Consider the following 16,201-nt stretch of genomic DNA (forward strand, 5'->3'; position numbering starts at 1 on the left):
ATCCTTTATATCACTACTTCTGTTATTTGTATTTTTTTTTAATTTATTAAGAAAAGCTTCTATGTAGTTTATTTTTAGCTTATTTTTGTTTTTTTTTTATTTTCTAAAATAAAGTATGTGAAAATTTTTATATATGCAACCACATTTTTGTTTTAAATTGAAAGCGATTTTATTGGCTCCAAGTTGTTTTTTAATTTTTTATTTAATATTATCATTTTGGTAATATTCTTTCAATCCATATTTTCTTACTAAATTATATTTTTTATTGAATTTAATGAATTTTTAGAAAATAAATAAAATTGAGGAAATTAAAGAAGAATTGGCAATGTAATTATTGCCCCTTTATTGTTGTTCCGGCCACAACATATATACACAAAGATTACATAACTAACTACTTCAATCTATGTTATTTACATTTAAACTATTCCTAAATATAATTTGTACAAATTGTCACAATTATAACAAATAGTATAATTGTGGTAACCAATTATAATAATAGAGAATATTTATGGAGAATATTATGGAGTATCAACAATTATGAAGGGATATCTTATTACCCCCCCCCCCCCCTTCAAGTTAGGATATATGGATTACAAATGCTCAACTTGGAAAGAGCACATTCACATTGAGTTTTTCCTAAAGCCTTGGTGAAGATATATGCTTGTTAAGCATGAGAAGGCACTGGACCGGTAGCAATAGTTCCTCGCAAAAGTTCATCACGGACAAAGTGACTGTCCACTTCGATATGTTTGGTGTGCTCATGAAAAACAGGATTAACAGCAATGTAAAAAGCAGATTGATTATCACAATAGAGTTTTATAGGGCTATGATGATTGATACCAAAACATGATAAAAGTTCCTTCAACCATTTTAGCTCACAAATGGTAGTAGCCATAGAACGATATTTTGCTTCTGCGAAAGAACGAGACACGGTGTGTTGGTTTTTAGTTTTCCATGGGATGGGTGAATTATCAAGAAGAATAAACCAACCAGTAAGAGATTTTCTAGTCAAAGGAAAACCAGCCCAATCTGAGTAACACAAAGCATAGTTTTGTAAATCACATTCAACACTTAACAAAATTTCTTGTCCAAGATTAGCCTTCAAAAAACGCACAACACGTAGGGCAGCCTCCTAATGTTCCTATCGAGGATGTTGCATGAACTATGCAAGTGTATACACACAATAAGAAAGTCCAGGCCTAATAATAAACAGGTAAATTAATTGTCCGACCAACCTTCAATATTGTTTTGGATCTAGAAGAAGAGCACCTTCAGCTAAAGATAGGTGGTGTTGAGGGTCCATGGGAAAGCCAACAGGCTTAGCTCCTAACAATCCAGCTTCAGATATAATATCCAACGCATATTTTCGTTGACACAAGAAAATTCTAGTAGAGTTACGAGTCACCTCAATGCCTAGAAAATATTTCAACGGTCTAAGGTCTTTCATATGAAAACATGCACACAAGTATGTTTTGAAGGCTTTGATAGCAACATCATCATTGCCAGAAATAAGGAGATCATCCATATAGACCAACACATGGAGTTGCACATTTTTATGTTGCAATGTAAATAATGAATGATCGTAAGCAGATTGCGTAAATCCATAATGTTTCAAAACACTAGAAAATTTTGCAAACCAACATCAAGGAGCTTGTTTCAAGTCATACAATGACTTGTGAAGTCTACAAACTTTGCCTGAAGTTCCATATCGAAATCCTAAAGGAAGTTTCATATACACCTCTTCTTCCAAGTCCCCATGAAAAAAAAAAGCATTGTGAACATCAATTTGATGAAGCTCCTAATTTCTAGCAGTTGCAATAGCTAAAAAGATGTGCACAATTACCATCTTTGCAAAAGGAGCGAAGGTTTCAGCATAGTCAAGTCCTTCAACTTGGTTATTTCCTAGTATTACTAGACGACCTTTAAACCACACAACCGAACCATCAGATTTATACTTGATTCGGTAAATCCACTTGCTCTTAATTGCTTTCTTGCCAGGTGGCAACGGTTCTAACGTCCAGGTCCCATTATTCTCCAATGCTTCTATCTTGGTCTGCATGGCTTGCTTCCATCGGTCATCTTTCATGGCTTCAGCAAATGACTTAAGTTTAGTGCTTACACTGACAGCTGCCATAAAATGTCTGTTGTGTATAGAGAACTTGTCATAATTAACATTATGTGTTATAGGATAAGGTGTACCTGAGGTGTGAGAGGCAGCAAGCGAAGTGGGAGAGGGGTCTATGTTGCAGATGGCATTTGTCACAAAACCTCACAATCGAGTGGACGATATTTAAGCATGACATCTATGACCCAAAGGTTGCTCATTCACCTTAGTGTTGAAGTCCCTCTTGTTAGTTGTATTTGTCTCAGCATCAAGAACGTCAGTAAGCAAGTTTTCTGGTTCTTGCGGAGAATCAACCTACACAATCTCTATTTCACCGGTGTTATCAACATTGTTCCAAGGTACAAAACTATTCGGTTTTGTGTCAGACAGTTCATATGCTAAGGACTGTGTTTCAACATAGGGAAATTTATTTTTAGAGAACATGACATCTCTAGATGTTAGGAACACATCCAATTCCAAGTCATACACCCTCCAACCCTTTTTACCATATGGATATCCCAAGAAAACACACCTTCGACTACAACTAATTTGTTCCCTTTAATGTCTTGGTTATGAACATAACACAAGCACCCAAACACATGTACATGATTAAAAAAGGGTGGTTTGCTATAGAGCATTTCATATGGAGTTTTTCCATTTAATACAATTAAGGGTGTGCAATTGATTAAGTATCCTGCAATTAGAACACATTCGCCCTAAAATTCAATAGGAAGATTAGCTTGGAAGCGTAGTGCACGAGCAACATTGAGAATATGTCTATGCTTTCGTTCTACTCGCCCATTTTGTTGAGGAGTTCATGTACAAGATGTTTCATGCATAATCCCGTATTATTCATGCAAACAAAGTATGTGTTGTTATCACTACGCATAAGTTTCACTTGTTTGTTAAATTGACGCTCCACCATAGCAAAGAATTGAATCAAGCATGTGAAAATTTCTTTCTTTTCTTCCAACAAATAAATTCATACAACTCGTGAATAATCATCTACAATGGTAAAAAAATATCGAGCACCACAATGAGAAAAAGCTCGATAGGGTCCCCACAAGTCACAATGAATTAGTTGACAATTTCCATTGTTTTATTAATAATGAGAGGAAAAGTTTCTCGACATTGCTTTTCTCTAAGACAAACATCACAAGTTTTATTGCACAGTGCATTATTTCTACTAACACCAATATTTGGAATAAGCCCTACAACCTTACAAGAAGGGTGTCCAAGTCTTCTATGCCATAAATTCAAATCATTCTTAGATTTTACAACAACAATAGTAACAAAATTCATTCCTTGAAGATAGTAAACCCCCTCTCTTTGTTCACATGTTCCAATCACCATCCTCGAGATACGGTCCTTGATAACACAAAAATTTGTTAGTAAATTGGGCCATATAGTTTAATTCATCAATAAATTGTGATACTAAAATCAGATTGCATTTCAAGTTAGGCACATAAAGAACATTGCTTAATTTTAATGTTTCACTTAGCACCACCATTCCTTCCTTAATAGAAAAAAAATATTTTCCATTTGGAAGCCCTACTAGACATTCCAAGACATTTCTCGCATCAGTCAAGTATTCTAACTTTCCTGTCATTTGACGAGAAGCACCTATGTCGATAATCCATTGAGTAGAATTACGCTTACCAATTAGCTTTTCAATAGTGCCTAATTTGACATTATTTAAGAGATTCACCAAAGTCTGCCACTATAAGGTGAGATTGTCTTTGTCACCTTCACTTCGTTCGTCATTTTGGTAATATCAGAGAAAGCTTTGGTACCATAAAGAAGAATTGGCAATGTAATTTGTTTCGATCCTAAGTCTGTCAAGTGACGTCGTTAGGATCAATCACCATGCATCGAAGGTATTGTCCGCTTTGGAGCATGACTTCGTTACGATTTTGTCCTTAAAAGACGTCTTGGAGGGTGGAAGGAGAAGGGGGTATTTAAACCACCTTAGCCTTGACTTCTAAGCGATGTAGGACTATTGGGTGTTGTAGGAACATAAGCCCCCTAGTTGAGGTCTATGGGGAATGAACAGGTTATCCCCAATAAAGGGCTTAAGGGACCGATAATTCGAATATAAAACCTCGATATTGGTCCCACAGTGGGTGCCACTATTCCTATCCCAAGTTCACCGAGTAACATCGTTAGAGTCAATCACCATGCATCTGAAGTATTGTCCGCTTAGAGCGTGGCTCCGTCACTGTTTTATCCTTAAAAGGCGCCTTGGAGGGTGAAATGAGGAAGGGGTATTTAAACTACCTTAGGCCTCGACTTCTAAGCGATGTGAGACTATTAGATGCAGTAGAAACATAATTCTTGCCCCTTTAGTGTTGTTTCAACCACAATATCTATACACACAGATATTATAATTGTGGTAACAAAATCAATTATAATATCAGAACATGTTTATAAAAAATATTAGGGAGTATCTCCAATTATTAAGGAATAACTCATTAGAAATAATATTTATTTTTCTTAACTAAAAGAAATACTAAATATTATTTCAATAAACTGAAAAAAAAAATAAAGACGTTTATTGAAAACTCGTATTACAAGTTGGTTATTATCATTTAAGTTTTCACTCGTACTATATAGGTAGGTTACTTTTATCTGCATAAATAAACTACTAGAGCGAAGACCTAAACAATAATACTAACTTGTCAAATTTTCATAAATATTTTTTTATCTTACATATTGCTTATATGTATTTAAGTAATATTCTATATTTCTTTTGGTTGAAAAAAAATTGTTTCCTCAATTTTTGTTTATTTTCTAATCAAAACGGTAAATTCGTTAATCTAGTATTTAGTAAAAAAAACATTCCCAGAATAAATAATATTGAAAAATAATAACTTAGTTCCAACAAGATCACTTACAACTTAAAAAAGAAAAAAGAAAAAAAAAACAACACAACAGATTTAAGAAAATTAAAAAAAAAAGAACATTAGATAAAAAAATTAAACGAAAGTCACACATGCAAACACTACCTATACATAGAATTATTTGTATACACAAATAAGTTAAACAAAAGTAGTGAATAAATAAATAACAGAAGCCGAAAATATATTTTGACACAATTTTTTTGACTCTTTTAATACTTCACTTACGCAGTGGAAACATTTTTCAAAACAGTGAAAAGTAGGGCATTCTTTCATTTTCTCCAAGGCATTCCTTTGTTCACTTCCTGCAACCATGGACCATTCTCTTACATTGATGGTTCGTGTATTGTCTTTGTCTTTCTTCAGAAATTGGTAGGTCATTCACACATTTTTCTAGTTAGGTGTTCTAGAATATTGAGTTCCTCAAGAATTTGGAAGTATTGTTTGTTGTTTGAACGTGAGTTTCATCTCCTTCTTCACGTTTCTTGTTCGATTTTTTGTGGGTGTATTATGCATGCACTGTATTGTTGGTTAATATTTCTTGTTCGATTTTTTTGGGTGTAAGTTGCCTTCTGTCCCAAAAAAATGTCACAACACCCACTTAAATTACTTTGTTATTAGCAATAATAATTAAATAAATTACTTTGTTATTAGCAATAATAATTAAATTGAAGTGTATATGAACCATTTCATTGGGACAACAATGAAGTGTTTTTTCCCATTTCTTTGCACTACGCTTCCCACATATGTCTGCAATGGCATTTTTTGGAACAACAGTGAAGGGAATTCATACTTTGGGTCCATAAACACTTCACTTTAATTATTATTGTCAATAACAAAATAATTTAAGTTGGTCTTGTGACATTTATTTGGGACAAAAGGCAAAGCACACTCACGAAAAATCAAACGAGAAATATTAACCAAAGATACAGTGTCACACTCAGAGAGGGCAATGCTTCCAATTTCGTAAGGAACTCGATACTCTGGAACACCCACACTCAAAAATGTCCAAATGCTCTACCAATTTATGCAAGATGAAGACAGATACATGAACCACCAATGAAAGAAGCTGCCAAAGACAAAAACTTTTGACCCCAATACCACGTGTGAGCATCACAGAAAACAAAAATTAAAAAATCAAATTCATAATCGACACGTAGATTATGTAAAAAATGAGTTAAAATATCGTGTCAAAATATCATTTTCGTTTTTATTTAGCTCGTTTTCTTCAAAAAACAAACATCGAAAATTGCTCCATTTCAATAAATTGAAAACTGACATTTTGCATTGCCTCGTGGAATTGCAGCATTGTACTACTTTTATACGTTAAAAATAATCCAACCTTTAGAGAACATTTACAACCAAATAAATGCTACTTAGTTTAAGAATATGTCAGAAAGTTGCAGAGTCTTCCACTGACCCATCAGAAAGACCCGTCAGAAAGTATGCAGAGTCTTCTTAACACCATAGATCTAACTTCTAATCTATGAAGCACATAACGAGTTTCTTATGAGTAGACTTCAAATAACGCAAATATCAAAAGTATAATCAACGACAAATTCAGCACAAGAGTATGAGCTCCTTCTACCAAAAGAGAATTCCATTTACCTTTTACCTTGTTCAAGGAAAGTAAGAAACTTTCACATGCTGTGATATATCCTCAAATATGTACAAGTTTGTCAGTCATACGGTAAAATCGCCAAACTTAGTATTGATTTACTTTTCTGGAGATCCATCATTCTCAGACTTGGCATTTGTTTTTCCCTTGATGGATATTCCATCATCAGATGATAGAACAGCAGCAGTAAGCTGTCCCATCTTGTTCTGTAAATCATTAAGAGATTCCTTGGTCACTTTTCCTTTAGGACTTTTCTTTTTATCAACAAGCTTTAATTCTAGTCTGTATAATGCACAACCATCGTGGTTGTTGATCTCATACTCGTACAAATGCCATTCCAGATAACTAAGAGGCTGGGGGTCCATGTAATAGGACCTCTTTTGTCCTCCATGTTCTTTCATCACCTGCTTCCTTGATTCATGCCAACCGCGTCCGCTGTAATCTGGAAGTGATCTTTGTTTTCTGTTTCCACTTTCAAATGCCCTTCTAGGCTTGTCAAAGAATAGCCACTCCCTAACAGCTTCACCCTCAAGAAAAGAAAGATCAAAGAACTCTGCACCAGAAAAAGGTAACATTTCAAACCTAAACAATGTAGATGAAAAACAATAAAACATGGACAGTGACAATTTCTTCCATAACACATTCATTAGACAAGCCTACAGGTAGAATTTGAGAAGCTTTAATGAACAATTCAACATAATTAAGAGTTTAATTCATACACACAGTCAATGTAAAAAAATTTACATTATCAGCCAAATTATTCTTAGTATAATTTTATGGTACTCTTATACAATTGACAAACTTACAATACATAAAAGTCTCTGATTGGATAAACAATGTCAAAGACTTTCACACGATCAATGTGTGTATTCTTTATCCTAAAATGAAGCAGTGATATACAACAGAGAGGTAATAAATTGTGTACTCACCTGGAGCATTCCAGGGAGATTTAGTTGACGCAGCGCCTTCACAACTGGGGATGCCCACTTCCTTTCCCTGCGTCTTCGCAAGAACAGCAGCAAACAAAGGACCATCTTTTACACCAATGCCCCCTGGTCGTAAAATTGGAGTCATGCCAGGAAGACCCTCATTATTTGCCAACAGCTCATGACAACTGCTACAGTAGTTCAGGCACCATTCTACCCCTTGAGCGGGTCTGAAACAGTCCCACAGGGCACATTTTGGAGCTAAGAAAGCAGATGGTGGAGGGCAGATATTTGGAAGAATGTTAGGTATAATGTTTTCTCCATGATGCACAGTATCCTCGGCTCCAAAGAATTGGCTACAATCAAAACCTTCTATGCTAAATTGATTTGATTCTGAGTGTTTAATTTCTGTGTTATGCCCCAGGTCCTGATATAAATCCACCTGACCAATCAAATCAGAGTTGTGACCAACTTGGTTGTGATTCATATCTTGATTTAAACTGAATGGATGAAAATCCAGCTGTTCCATATCTGAGTTATTAAAAGCATTGTTGTACAGAGTTGAAGCAGAGCCTTCGAAATTATGACCTAGAGGTTGGTTGTCATCAAAATGCTTCTGCAAGATACCAAGTGCCAATTATTAAAGCACAGAAATATTACTAAACAAAAATAGAATATTTGGTTCATGCATGTTGTATGTCTTTATACATGTGCACTAGTTCTTTTTTTGTTGTTGAGAAAATTACAAAAGAGGAATTTGTTTTAGGAACTACAAACCACTCAAGCGTTAACCAATTAAGAAATTAATCATTCCTAGCTAGATGTATTTTATAAGGGTTCACTTTTCTGTATCTCTTCCTCAACCAATGAAGTTTGAAAAGTTCGAAGCAACCTAAATAAAAATGTAAACGAGGCCGCATGTTGTCACTAAAACTTTCAACAACTTGATGTTCCCTGCACTTGGACTCAAGCGATACTATTTGGGTAGGGTTATGGTGTAGGACTGTTGTTCAATTTCTCTACAAACAAAAAGTTGGAAAAATATCTTAACCAATGGATTTCATAACTTCAAATGTTCTCCTTGGTTTTTTGTTTTTTGTTAACTATCTAGCACCGAGAAAAGCACTCGAACTATTTGAAGTGAGCAATTTCGATAAATGTCATGAATCAAGTCCTGTGTTGGCATGATATAACCAAATCCGCCAGTGTTAAAACATATAATCCTTCTACTTTTACACCTCTACAATTCATAGCCAGTAATCAGAAGCTTCACCTGGCCTTGGCAAATTTTTCCATATGGTTGATGCCATTCAGAAAATACTTATATAGATTAACAAAACACATGATTTCCATCTTCAACCATAAGCAATTATATCAAAAGCATACAGCCAACAAGTAAAATAAACAAAAAAAGTACTGGTAAATTTTAGTGAATAGGGTAAGGCAACAAACCATAAATATAAAAATAAGTCCTGCACTAGTTAAAGAAACTTACCTCCTGAAAAAACTGAAAATTGTTGTCACTAGTGTTACTTGTTTGGAGCTCAGTCTTCAATGGCCCAGGTTTTGTTAATGGACTAGTTGCATCATCTTTCTCCTCAATCACTTGCAACAGTTGGGCAAGTTCACTGGTAAACGAATCAAAGCTTCCATCCTACAGAATGTTATTGCCAGAATATATTACAACCATCAACTCTCTTTGAGATGAACAAAGAAAGCACAGACATAATAATCGGCCATGTCTGAAAACCTAAATACATACAGCTAAGGAGGTCGCTGGAGACTCCAGTTCCGCCTTCCACTCGCGGAGCAGCTGATGCATCTGCTCCTCAAAGATCACAATGTCATTACCCCTGCCCTCTTTTCTTGCACACTGAAGATTGCTGAAAATCCCTTGAATTTTATCCACCAGGTGTTTTTCCTTCTCCTTCATGGATTGAATAGAAGAAGATCCAAACTTGCCCTTGGAACTTTCTCTCATCATACCTTCCTAAAACAATTATCACACGATAACCAATGTAGGGCCCTAATGAGTACAATTAAATAAAATCACAACAGAAAAATCTTGAAAATGTAACATGCAACCGAGGCTGATTCAGTTCGTAAGCATTGGGCTAACTTAGACAAAAGTTTTTCACAAAAATGTATATAACAGAATCTGGTTTTATGCATGACACTGATCAAACCACAATCCACAATAAAACTCATCAGGAAAATAAAAAATAAATAAATAAGTGACAAAAAAAATCAACATTGACGGTGCACCCAAATGAAAAACAGCAACCCAATTGACCAAGTTTGGGGCTTTCTACATCTGCGTTGAACTTAAAACCGAAATTAGCTCGAGGTGTATTTTACCTTTGGTCTTGAATTGGAGAGAAGGGAGCAATGGGGTGCAAAACGACGACGTAGAAAGGGGAAAGGTGACTGTAGATGACGGCTCCACTGGGATCAGCTCACGACGAGAGAGACTCAGAAAAGCCGATAGTTGAAATGGAAGCCCTCAATTCTCTACGTTGAATTTCAGATTTTTATTTTTGTTTTTGTAGTTATTAATAATAATATAATAATTATTATTATTAATGATGTGGTGATCTTTTGCATCTTGGAAACTTCAATTAGACGCAAGAAATTTTGGTCTGTGCCTTTTCTAATTATTCCCTTATCATATTGTGTCACAGTAAATGAGTCCTTAATTCACCAAAACAAAATACAGTTAAGCGAGCCGTTTAGATATTCATTATACTTTTAAGAGAAATTTTGTGCTTGTAACCCCGTCTCATAAATATATTTAAGAGCATAGTCATTTAAGGCTTATTTAATATCGATCCAGTATGGATAAATAATATTAATAGATATATTTATTGATGTAATTATTGTATATTAAGATAATATATAGTCAAATTTAGGTAATTTGAATATATTATAAATATCTTTTGATATTATATATCAATCGAATATACTGGTTAAGAATAAATATGATAAATTTTTATTATTTTTTATTTTATAACCGATTTTGTAGAACTCAGATACCTTGTAAGTACGATATTTTAGCATGAAGTACTGTGTGGATCTTCCCTTCCTGATAAACAGGAATTTAATTCCAACAATTAGAAATATTCAAGTCACTATAAGATCTTGTCATCGACCTACGCTTAAATCTCACCGAGAACAATTATAATATTTATGACACTTCAATATATTTGATTAGATTATTTATTTTAATCTTAAATTTTAATTTTGTAATTCTAAAAATTAAAGTAAAATCCCTTTAAATGTATCATTGCATGTCATACATAATATTTAGAAAATGGCAAAAAAAAATATTATATTTAATTTTCTTACAAAAAATATAAAACATTATAGAAAGATAATTTCATTGAAAAAATAAGATCGGTAATGAGCTGTAAACAAAAAATATATTTAATACTTAAAGAAAATAATTTTAATTTAAAATGTAACTTTATCAATGAATATACATTCAAAAAAAGTAAAAATTATTAGAAATTAATTAAAAACAATTATGTATTCTTTAATTATAACAACTAAAAGGAAAAAAATGATGATTGCATCACCTTTTACCTCCAAATATTTGCAAAATAAATAACATGTTCTTATACGTTGCATTCCGTCATTACGGTTTTATCCTTTGTGTTATGCTGTATATTTCTGCTGTTTATAAAACTGCATAAATGGGTAGATCAAACATGATTGAGATTACATCAGAGAAAGAACCGAATGTTCTCTGTGCCTCGGTTGTAACTTGAATCAAAGGAAAACTTGTGAATCTTTTACATTGCACTGTATTTCGGTTGTTTTCTATAAATTGCACTGTATTTTTTTTTCTGGTATTTCAGGTGCCACTGCAGAACATCAATATAAACTATATCATGAAGTCTAACTCATTTAAGGTTATATTTTATATGTAGTACTTTAAGAGCCAAGGAAACAACTTGGATCAGATTTGTATTTGTTTTATAGAATATCAGACAATTGTTTCAAATTACAATATCATTTGAGCTACCATGAGGGTGAGAGCTACCATGAGGGTGAGAGCAGTAAAAAAACAAAATTTTGCACGAAACATATGTATAGATCATCCAAAGCCTTGAAAATTGTAGTTAGCAGGGAGAATTTATATGCTCTGCTATTTTATCAGTTATGTTTCTTTGCAAACCAAGAGCAATGGTTTGTTAAACAAAATCTGTGGTCAATGTTGAATTGCAACAATCAATTGGATTTTCTATTTTCGGAGACATGAGTGGGTCCGAAGTTAAGAGTGCTAAATAATCCTCGGGCTCTAGAAAGCTGTTCCAGCTCTTCAAGTTTGTGTGCAAGAAGTTCAATTTCTCTAGCCAACTCTTCATTCCTCGTCTTTATTGCCTGCAAAAGTGCAAAGTCACAAAAAATTGCGTGCGTCTTTGAGATTTAGAATATTTTTGGTCCCCCAATAACTTTTTCCTCCAATTCCAATGGAAGTAAAGAAGACTAAATAAATAGGTAGGTAAAAGTATAACCTAGATGTGATGGGAAAAATCCAAATTTAAACCTCCATCCTTCATAGCATTCAGAGAAAATAAATGATTACAAGAAGACCAACTTTTCTTCAATGAATCCCTCAACTTTTCAACCTCACAAAGGATCATCTATAACAGAGAAGGCAGAAAGACAACCTGTATTTCCTGTCTACGTATTTCTTCTTTTCTTGCTTCTGATCTTGAACTTCTTTGCACCTCAAAAATGATAGCAGCTCCAGCAACCTAAATAGAAGGAAATTAAATTTATGTTGTGCAAAACCTCCTGCTTTATGTTATGAGGAAGACAAACTGATGATGGCACAAATATTGATAGATGGCACAGATGGATAATTCTCAGCATGCTATTAATTAATCCTGAAAGCAAGTGGAAATTCTACAAATTATGGGAAGAACTTCTTACATATATATTTGCAATATTCAGTTTAAAATCGCAAAAAAATAAAATGGGATTAGAAGTCAAACAAGTTCACATTGGTTATCAAATCACAATCTTCATATGGTCGACATCAATCTTGAATGCTACCATTCATACAGATATTTCTTTCTCAATACATATGAAGCCTAGTAGTTTTCAATATTAGAACAACTTTGCTCCTAGAGGGCTCTTTCACACCCTCAAATAAGATAATTCAAATCTTATTTTCTGGTTTAAATCTTTTTCTTCTCTTCTATTAGACAAGGGAAGTCCATTAAGAGCCTAGCTTACACAAATTTACAAATGCTTTTAGACAATGGCAAAACCTACACACAGAGGCCATAGATAGCTTTTCGTAGAATGGCTCTATTTGGCTTTGGCGCCTCATGGGAGTAAATTGGAAAGTACATAAGCACTTTCTTAAAACATCCTAGAATTAACCGGAACTTAATTTAATACCAGAGGCAATAAAAAGCAAGCTAACATGAACGGATTTTTGGGCAGTGAATTGCATGAACATCTACTATTGAGTAGCTCAAACCTTCCCAACAAAATATTTATCCAAGGAGTTTCTGCACAAGTCGAATCTATTAATTAGATTCCCAATACCTTGTGCATATATTTAAAAACGGTAGCTTCCCCTGCCATATATGGCTATCATTCATTAATAGTATTCCTTTCGAAGGAAATATTAAATATCGGACAACTGATTATCTCATCTCTACTTGGATAAAAGCTAACCAAACTGGACACTCCTCTTTCAACATGAAAACAAACACGGGGCAAAAAATGCAAACAAACTACTTGATCTTTGTTTCTATGAAATCTTATATATGTCCTGCAAAGTTTGAAATAAGGTCGACCAACTCTTCTATAACATAAGTTATCCCTTCTCTCCTTTTAAAGGAAATATTTTAACACAATTATCTAAAGGGTCAGTCAGTTTAATGAACAGAAGTGTCATTTGTAGAGATTCAAATGGTTGTCAAAGTTCTTCAATATTGGTCCAGAGTACTCTTATTCAAAAAAAAAAATAGAACTCGGAGTATTTTCTCTAAACATTTTGGGCCTCCACCTAACTAGTTGGAAGACAAGTAACACAATTACAGTAGTCATCAACCAACTACTCTATAAGATTTCTAACTAAAGGAACCTCACGTAATGATCACTCAGAAGAACATGAAAACAAGGACTGAGCTCTAAACAACCTTATCATAAAGAGTGTAAAATCATGTCATAAACTAAGCATCCCAACTCTTAAGTAATTACAAGAAGGCAGGTGAACGATTTTTTTTTATATATCTAGCAATACAAACATTCAATAAAAAATACAACAAAGAGTCATTACAACAGAATGGCCACATCCAAGAGACAGATGGTGCTGAGAAAGTGAATATAATCACGATCGTGGCACCTCTTCAAGTTGCTAAAATGGATGTCATTTAGTCAAGTTTAGGGCAAAATATTTATTCTGCGGAGCACAGAGATGACATTGTCATCATCTAAAAGAAAGACCGCACACTGCTAAAATAATTGTGAGATGCAACTATGATTTTAATGGAACCCATGAAGAATTTAACTCACTATCATGCACAACAGTTCAACAAGACTCAACTAGTTAATGGGGTAAAGATTGCCTCTTACTCATGTCTATACGGATACATTGGGAACAAGTAACTAATATGTTGAATCTAAGGTGGAATTGTTTTAACAAAACCCAATTTCTATCTTTGGTAGAAACAATACTTGACCAGACTTTAGTACCTTTCAAAAGAGTCGGATTAGTCTGAGACGAAGTCTTAAAACAATGGGGGAACATGTCCATTGAATTGTATACATACTATACCGAACACTATTGCAAGCGTGAAATTTGTAAAATTGATAATAACCCAATAAAAAACAAACCGACATGCCCAAAACAACCACACTGATAAGCTTCGGCACTGTCTTATAATTTGGACTCGAACCTAACTCAATTAAAATGTTAATTCTTTATCTAAGAGTATGTTTCTATAAAATTCACACAAATACTTATAGAAGAATAAAATAAGAAAGAAAAACAAAATTAGTTTCTCCATAAAATTAAGTTGTATACAAATTAATTTATAAAAATCTCTCATATTAGTTTCTCTTATTTTCTAATTTATATATAAATTAGTTTTAGTTTATTTACAAATTTTCTTTTTATCTTTATGAAAAAAGTTTATCCAAAAATACCTTAAGATTTGTCAAGCACGTAAACGCTATTTTAGCTTTATCACTAATCAAAGTGGGATTTCCTTCTATCAGAATTCAGTGATGATCAAACAGTAAAACACACAAACAGGTTGAAGACAATTCGTGACACAGAACGAACATGGTAATAATGGTAGGAAGAACAACATCATTATGTTATCATTACCGAGAACACGAAGAGTTCTCCGAGCAAATCGGCAGCAACTTGCACAGCCCTCTCCTCGTTCAAAGGACGGATTGCAACATCAGTGGCACGACCATAGATTCTTCTCTGCACTGTCGTCGTCAATCTGTGATTGGCCTGAGCCAAGGAAGAACCAGAGTCACACACAGCACAGGATAAAGCACGTGTGAGTGTGAAAACGGAAAGAAGACACGTGCGAGCGGGAGAAAGGAAAGTGGGACCTGGGCAATGGCGATGATGAAGCTGCGGAACTTGGGGTGGTAACCGGCCTCCTTCTTGAGCCTGTTGGCGATTGGTTTACACGCGGTTTTGAGAGCGAGTGTTGCCAGCTTCACCACGGGAAGCACCATATTCTCTGTCGAGAATAGGAAAGTGAAGTGAGCTACGAAGTTGATAACGGTGAAGCGAATTTGGTGCCTCTGTTGGGTGCGTGTGATCCACGACCGTATTTCATCACCGTATCTTTCTTGCTTAACAAGAACATGGTCTGCTCCATCACAAGGTGCCGGAATAGTAAAAAGGAAAAAAATTATAACTACTTAATCATATTCGAGAATCTTCGCGAAGGTTTACGAAATTGATGATTTGTTTCTAGGGTTGAACTCAATTACTTCATATTAATAATTAATATTTGAATTTTTACAGTACATTTTAGACTTAATTAAATTAAATGCCAAGTCCATTGCTATTAAATCTAATTCTTTTATTAAATACTCCAATTTTTTAAAATTTTTCATCATAGTATTTATAGTTTCTTTTTTTATTAACAAGTTGATACGATTTTAAGTTGTTTTGTAATTTTGTTCCTACACCACGTTAACAAATGTTAACCTCTTTAATTAATATAAAATTATATTTCAATTATAGTAAAATGGTATACGATTTTTATTATTTTTGTTAAAAATATGTTACATCATCGTTACTCATTAAGAGTAAGATAATAAGCAGGAGATTTTATATTAGTTTGTCTAAATAATTAGGAGGGAATCTTCACTAATAATTTTGAAGAATAAAAAATAATACACTTAAAATATATAAATTTGTAATATACATAATTTTAAATTCATTTTTTCATTTATTGGATAATATCATATTTAAAGATGTTTATTGTATCAAATTTCAAATAATTAATATCAAATTCAATATCTATAATTTAGTGAACTTTTTCTAATTAAACAATTGAATTATTAATATGATGTTTTAGATTATATAAATATGTTTAATTTATTTTGTTTTCATTTGTACAGAAGTTTCCATTTTATTATTTTTAAAAAATAAAATTAT

The 16,201-nt window shown here is 33.6% G+C and overlaps 2 protein-coding genes across 3 annotated transcripts; both read right to left on the reverse strand.

The window, feature by feature from the left end:
* Nucleotides 1-6,577: 6,577 nt before the first annotated feature.
* LOC114170636 (transcription factor VOZ1-like) lies at nucleotides 6,578-10,073 on the reverse strand. Of its 2 annotated transcripts, none has more exons than XM_028056158.2 (5): nucleotides 9,904-10,073; nucleotides 9,308-9,535; nucleotides 9,041-9,199; nucleotides 7,549-8,161; nucleotides 6,578-7,172 (listed from the first exon to the last, which is right to left on the reverse strand). In XM_028056158.2, exons 2-5 carry the CDS (start codon nucleotides 9,527-9,529, stop codon nucleotides 6,718-6,720), a joined length of 1,449 nt encoding a protein of 482 aa, XP_027911959.1. In that variant the 5' UTR covers nucleotides 9,530-9,535; nucleotides 9,904-10,073; the 3' UTR covers nucleotides 6,578-6,717. The 2 variants fall into 2 exon arrangements, with proteins under 2 accessions (XP_027911959.1, XP_027911960.1); XM_028056159.2 differs by having other exon boundaries at nucleotides 9,308-9,531; nucleotides 9,904-10,069.
* Nucleotides 10,074-11,490: 1,417 nt separating this feature from the next.
* LOC114168887 (uncharacterized) lies at nucleotides 11,491-15,447 on the reverse strand. The gene is made up of 4 exons (XM_085668646.1): nucleotides 15,139-15,447; nucleotides 14,900-15,034; nucleotides 12,219-12,305; nucleotides 11,491-11,928 (listed from the first exon to the last, which is right to left on the reverse strand). Exons 1-4 carry the CDS (start codon nucleotides 15,265-15,267, stop codon nucleotides 11,776-11,778), a joined length of 504 nt encoding a protein of 167 aa, XP_085524772.1. The 5' UTR covers nucleotides 15,268-15,447; the 3' UTR covers nucleotides 11,491-11,775.
* Nucleotides 15,448-16,201: the final 754 nt, after the last annotated feature.

The sequence above is a fragment of the Vigna unguiculata genome, chromosome 11 (assembly GCF_037176805.1).
Source record: "Vigna unguiculata cultivar grain cowpea cultivar isolate G323 ecotype 2 chromosome 11, ASM3717680v1, whole genome shotgun sequence".
Lineage (NCBI taxonomy): Eukaryota > Viridiplantae > Streptophyta > Magnoliopsida > Fabales > Fabaceae > Vigna > Vigna unguiculata.

What these genes read in the sequence shown, in the direction of transcription:
- LOC114170636 (XM_028056158.2), bottom strand. Translation starts at nt 9,529, where the DNA reads ATGATGAGAGAAAGTTCCAAGGGCAAGTTTGGATCTTCTTCTATTCAA. An exon ending in CTCCAGCGACCTCCTTAGCT is followed by an intron (nt 9,200 to 9,307) that starts GTATGTATTTAG and finishes AACATTCTGTAG; the next exon opens with GATGGAAGCTTTGATTCGTT. An exon ending in ATTTTCAGTTTTTTCAGGAG is followed by an intron (nt 8,162 to 9,040) that starts GTAAGTTTCTTT and finishes GGTATCTTGCAG; the next exon opens with AAGCATTTTGATGACAACCA.
- LOC114168887 (XM_085668646.1), bottom strand. Translation starts at nt 15,267, where the DNA reads ATGGTGCTTCCCGTGGTGAAGCTGGCAACACTCGCTCTCAAAACCGCG. An exon ending in TCATCATCGCCATTGCCCAG is followed by an intron (nt 15,035 to 15,138) that starts GTCCCACTTTCC and finishes TCCTTGGCTCAG; the next exon opens with GCCAATCACAGATTGACGAC. An exon ending in GAGAACTCTTCGTGTTCTCG is followed by an intron (nt 12,306 to 14,899) that starts GTAATGATAACA and finishes CCTTCTATTTAG; the next exon opens with GTTGCTGGAGCTGCTATCAT.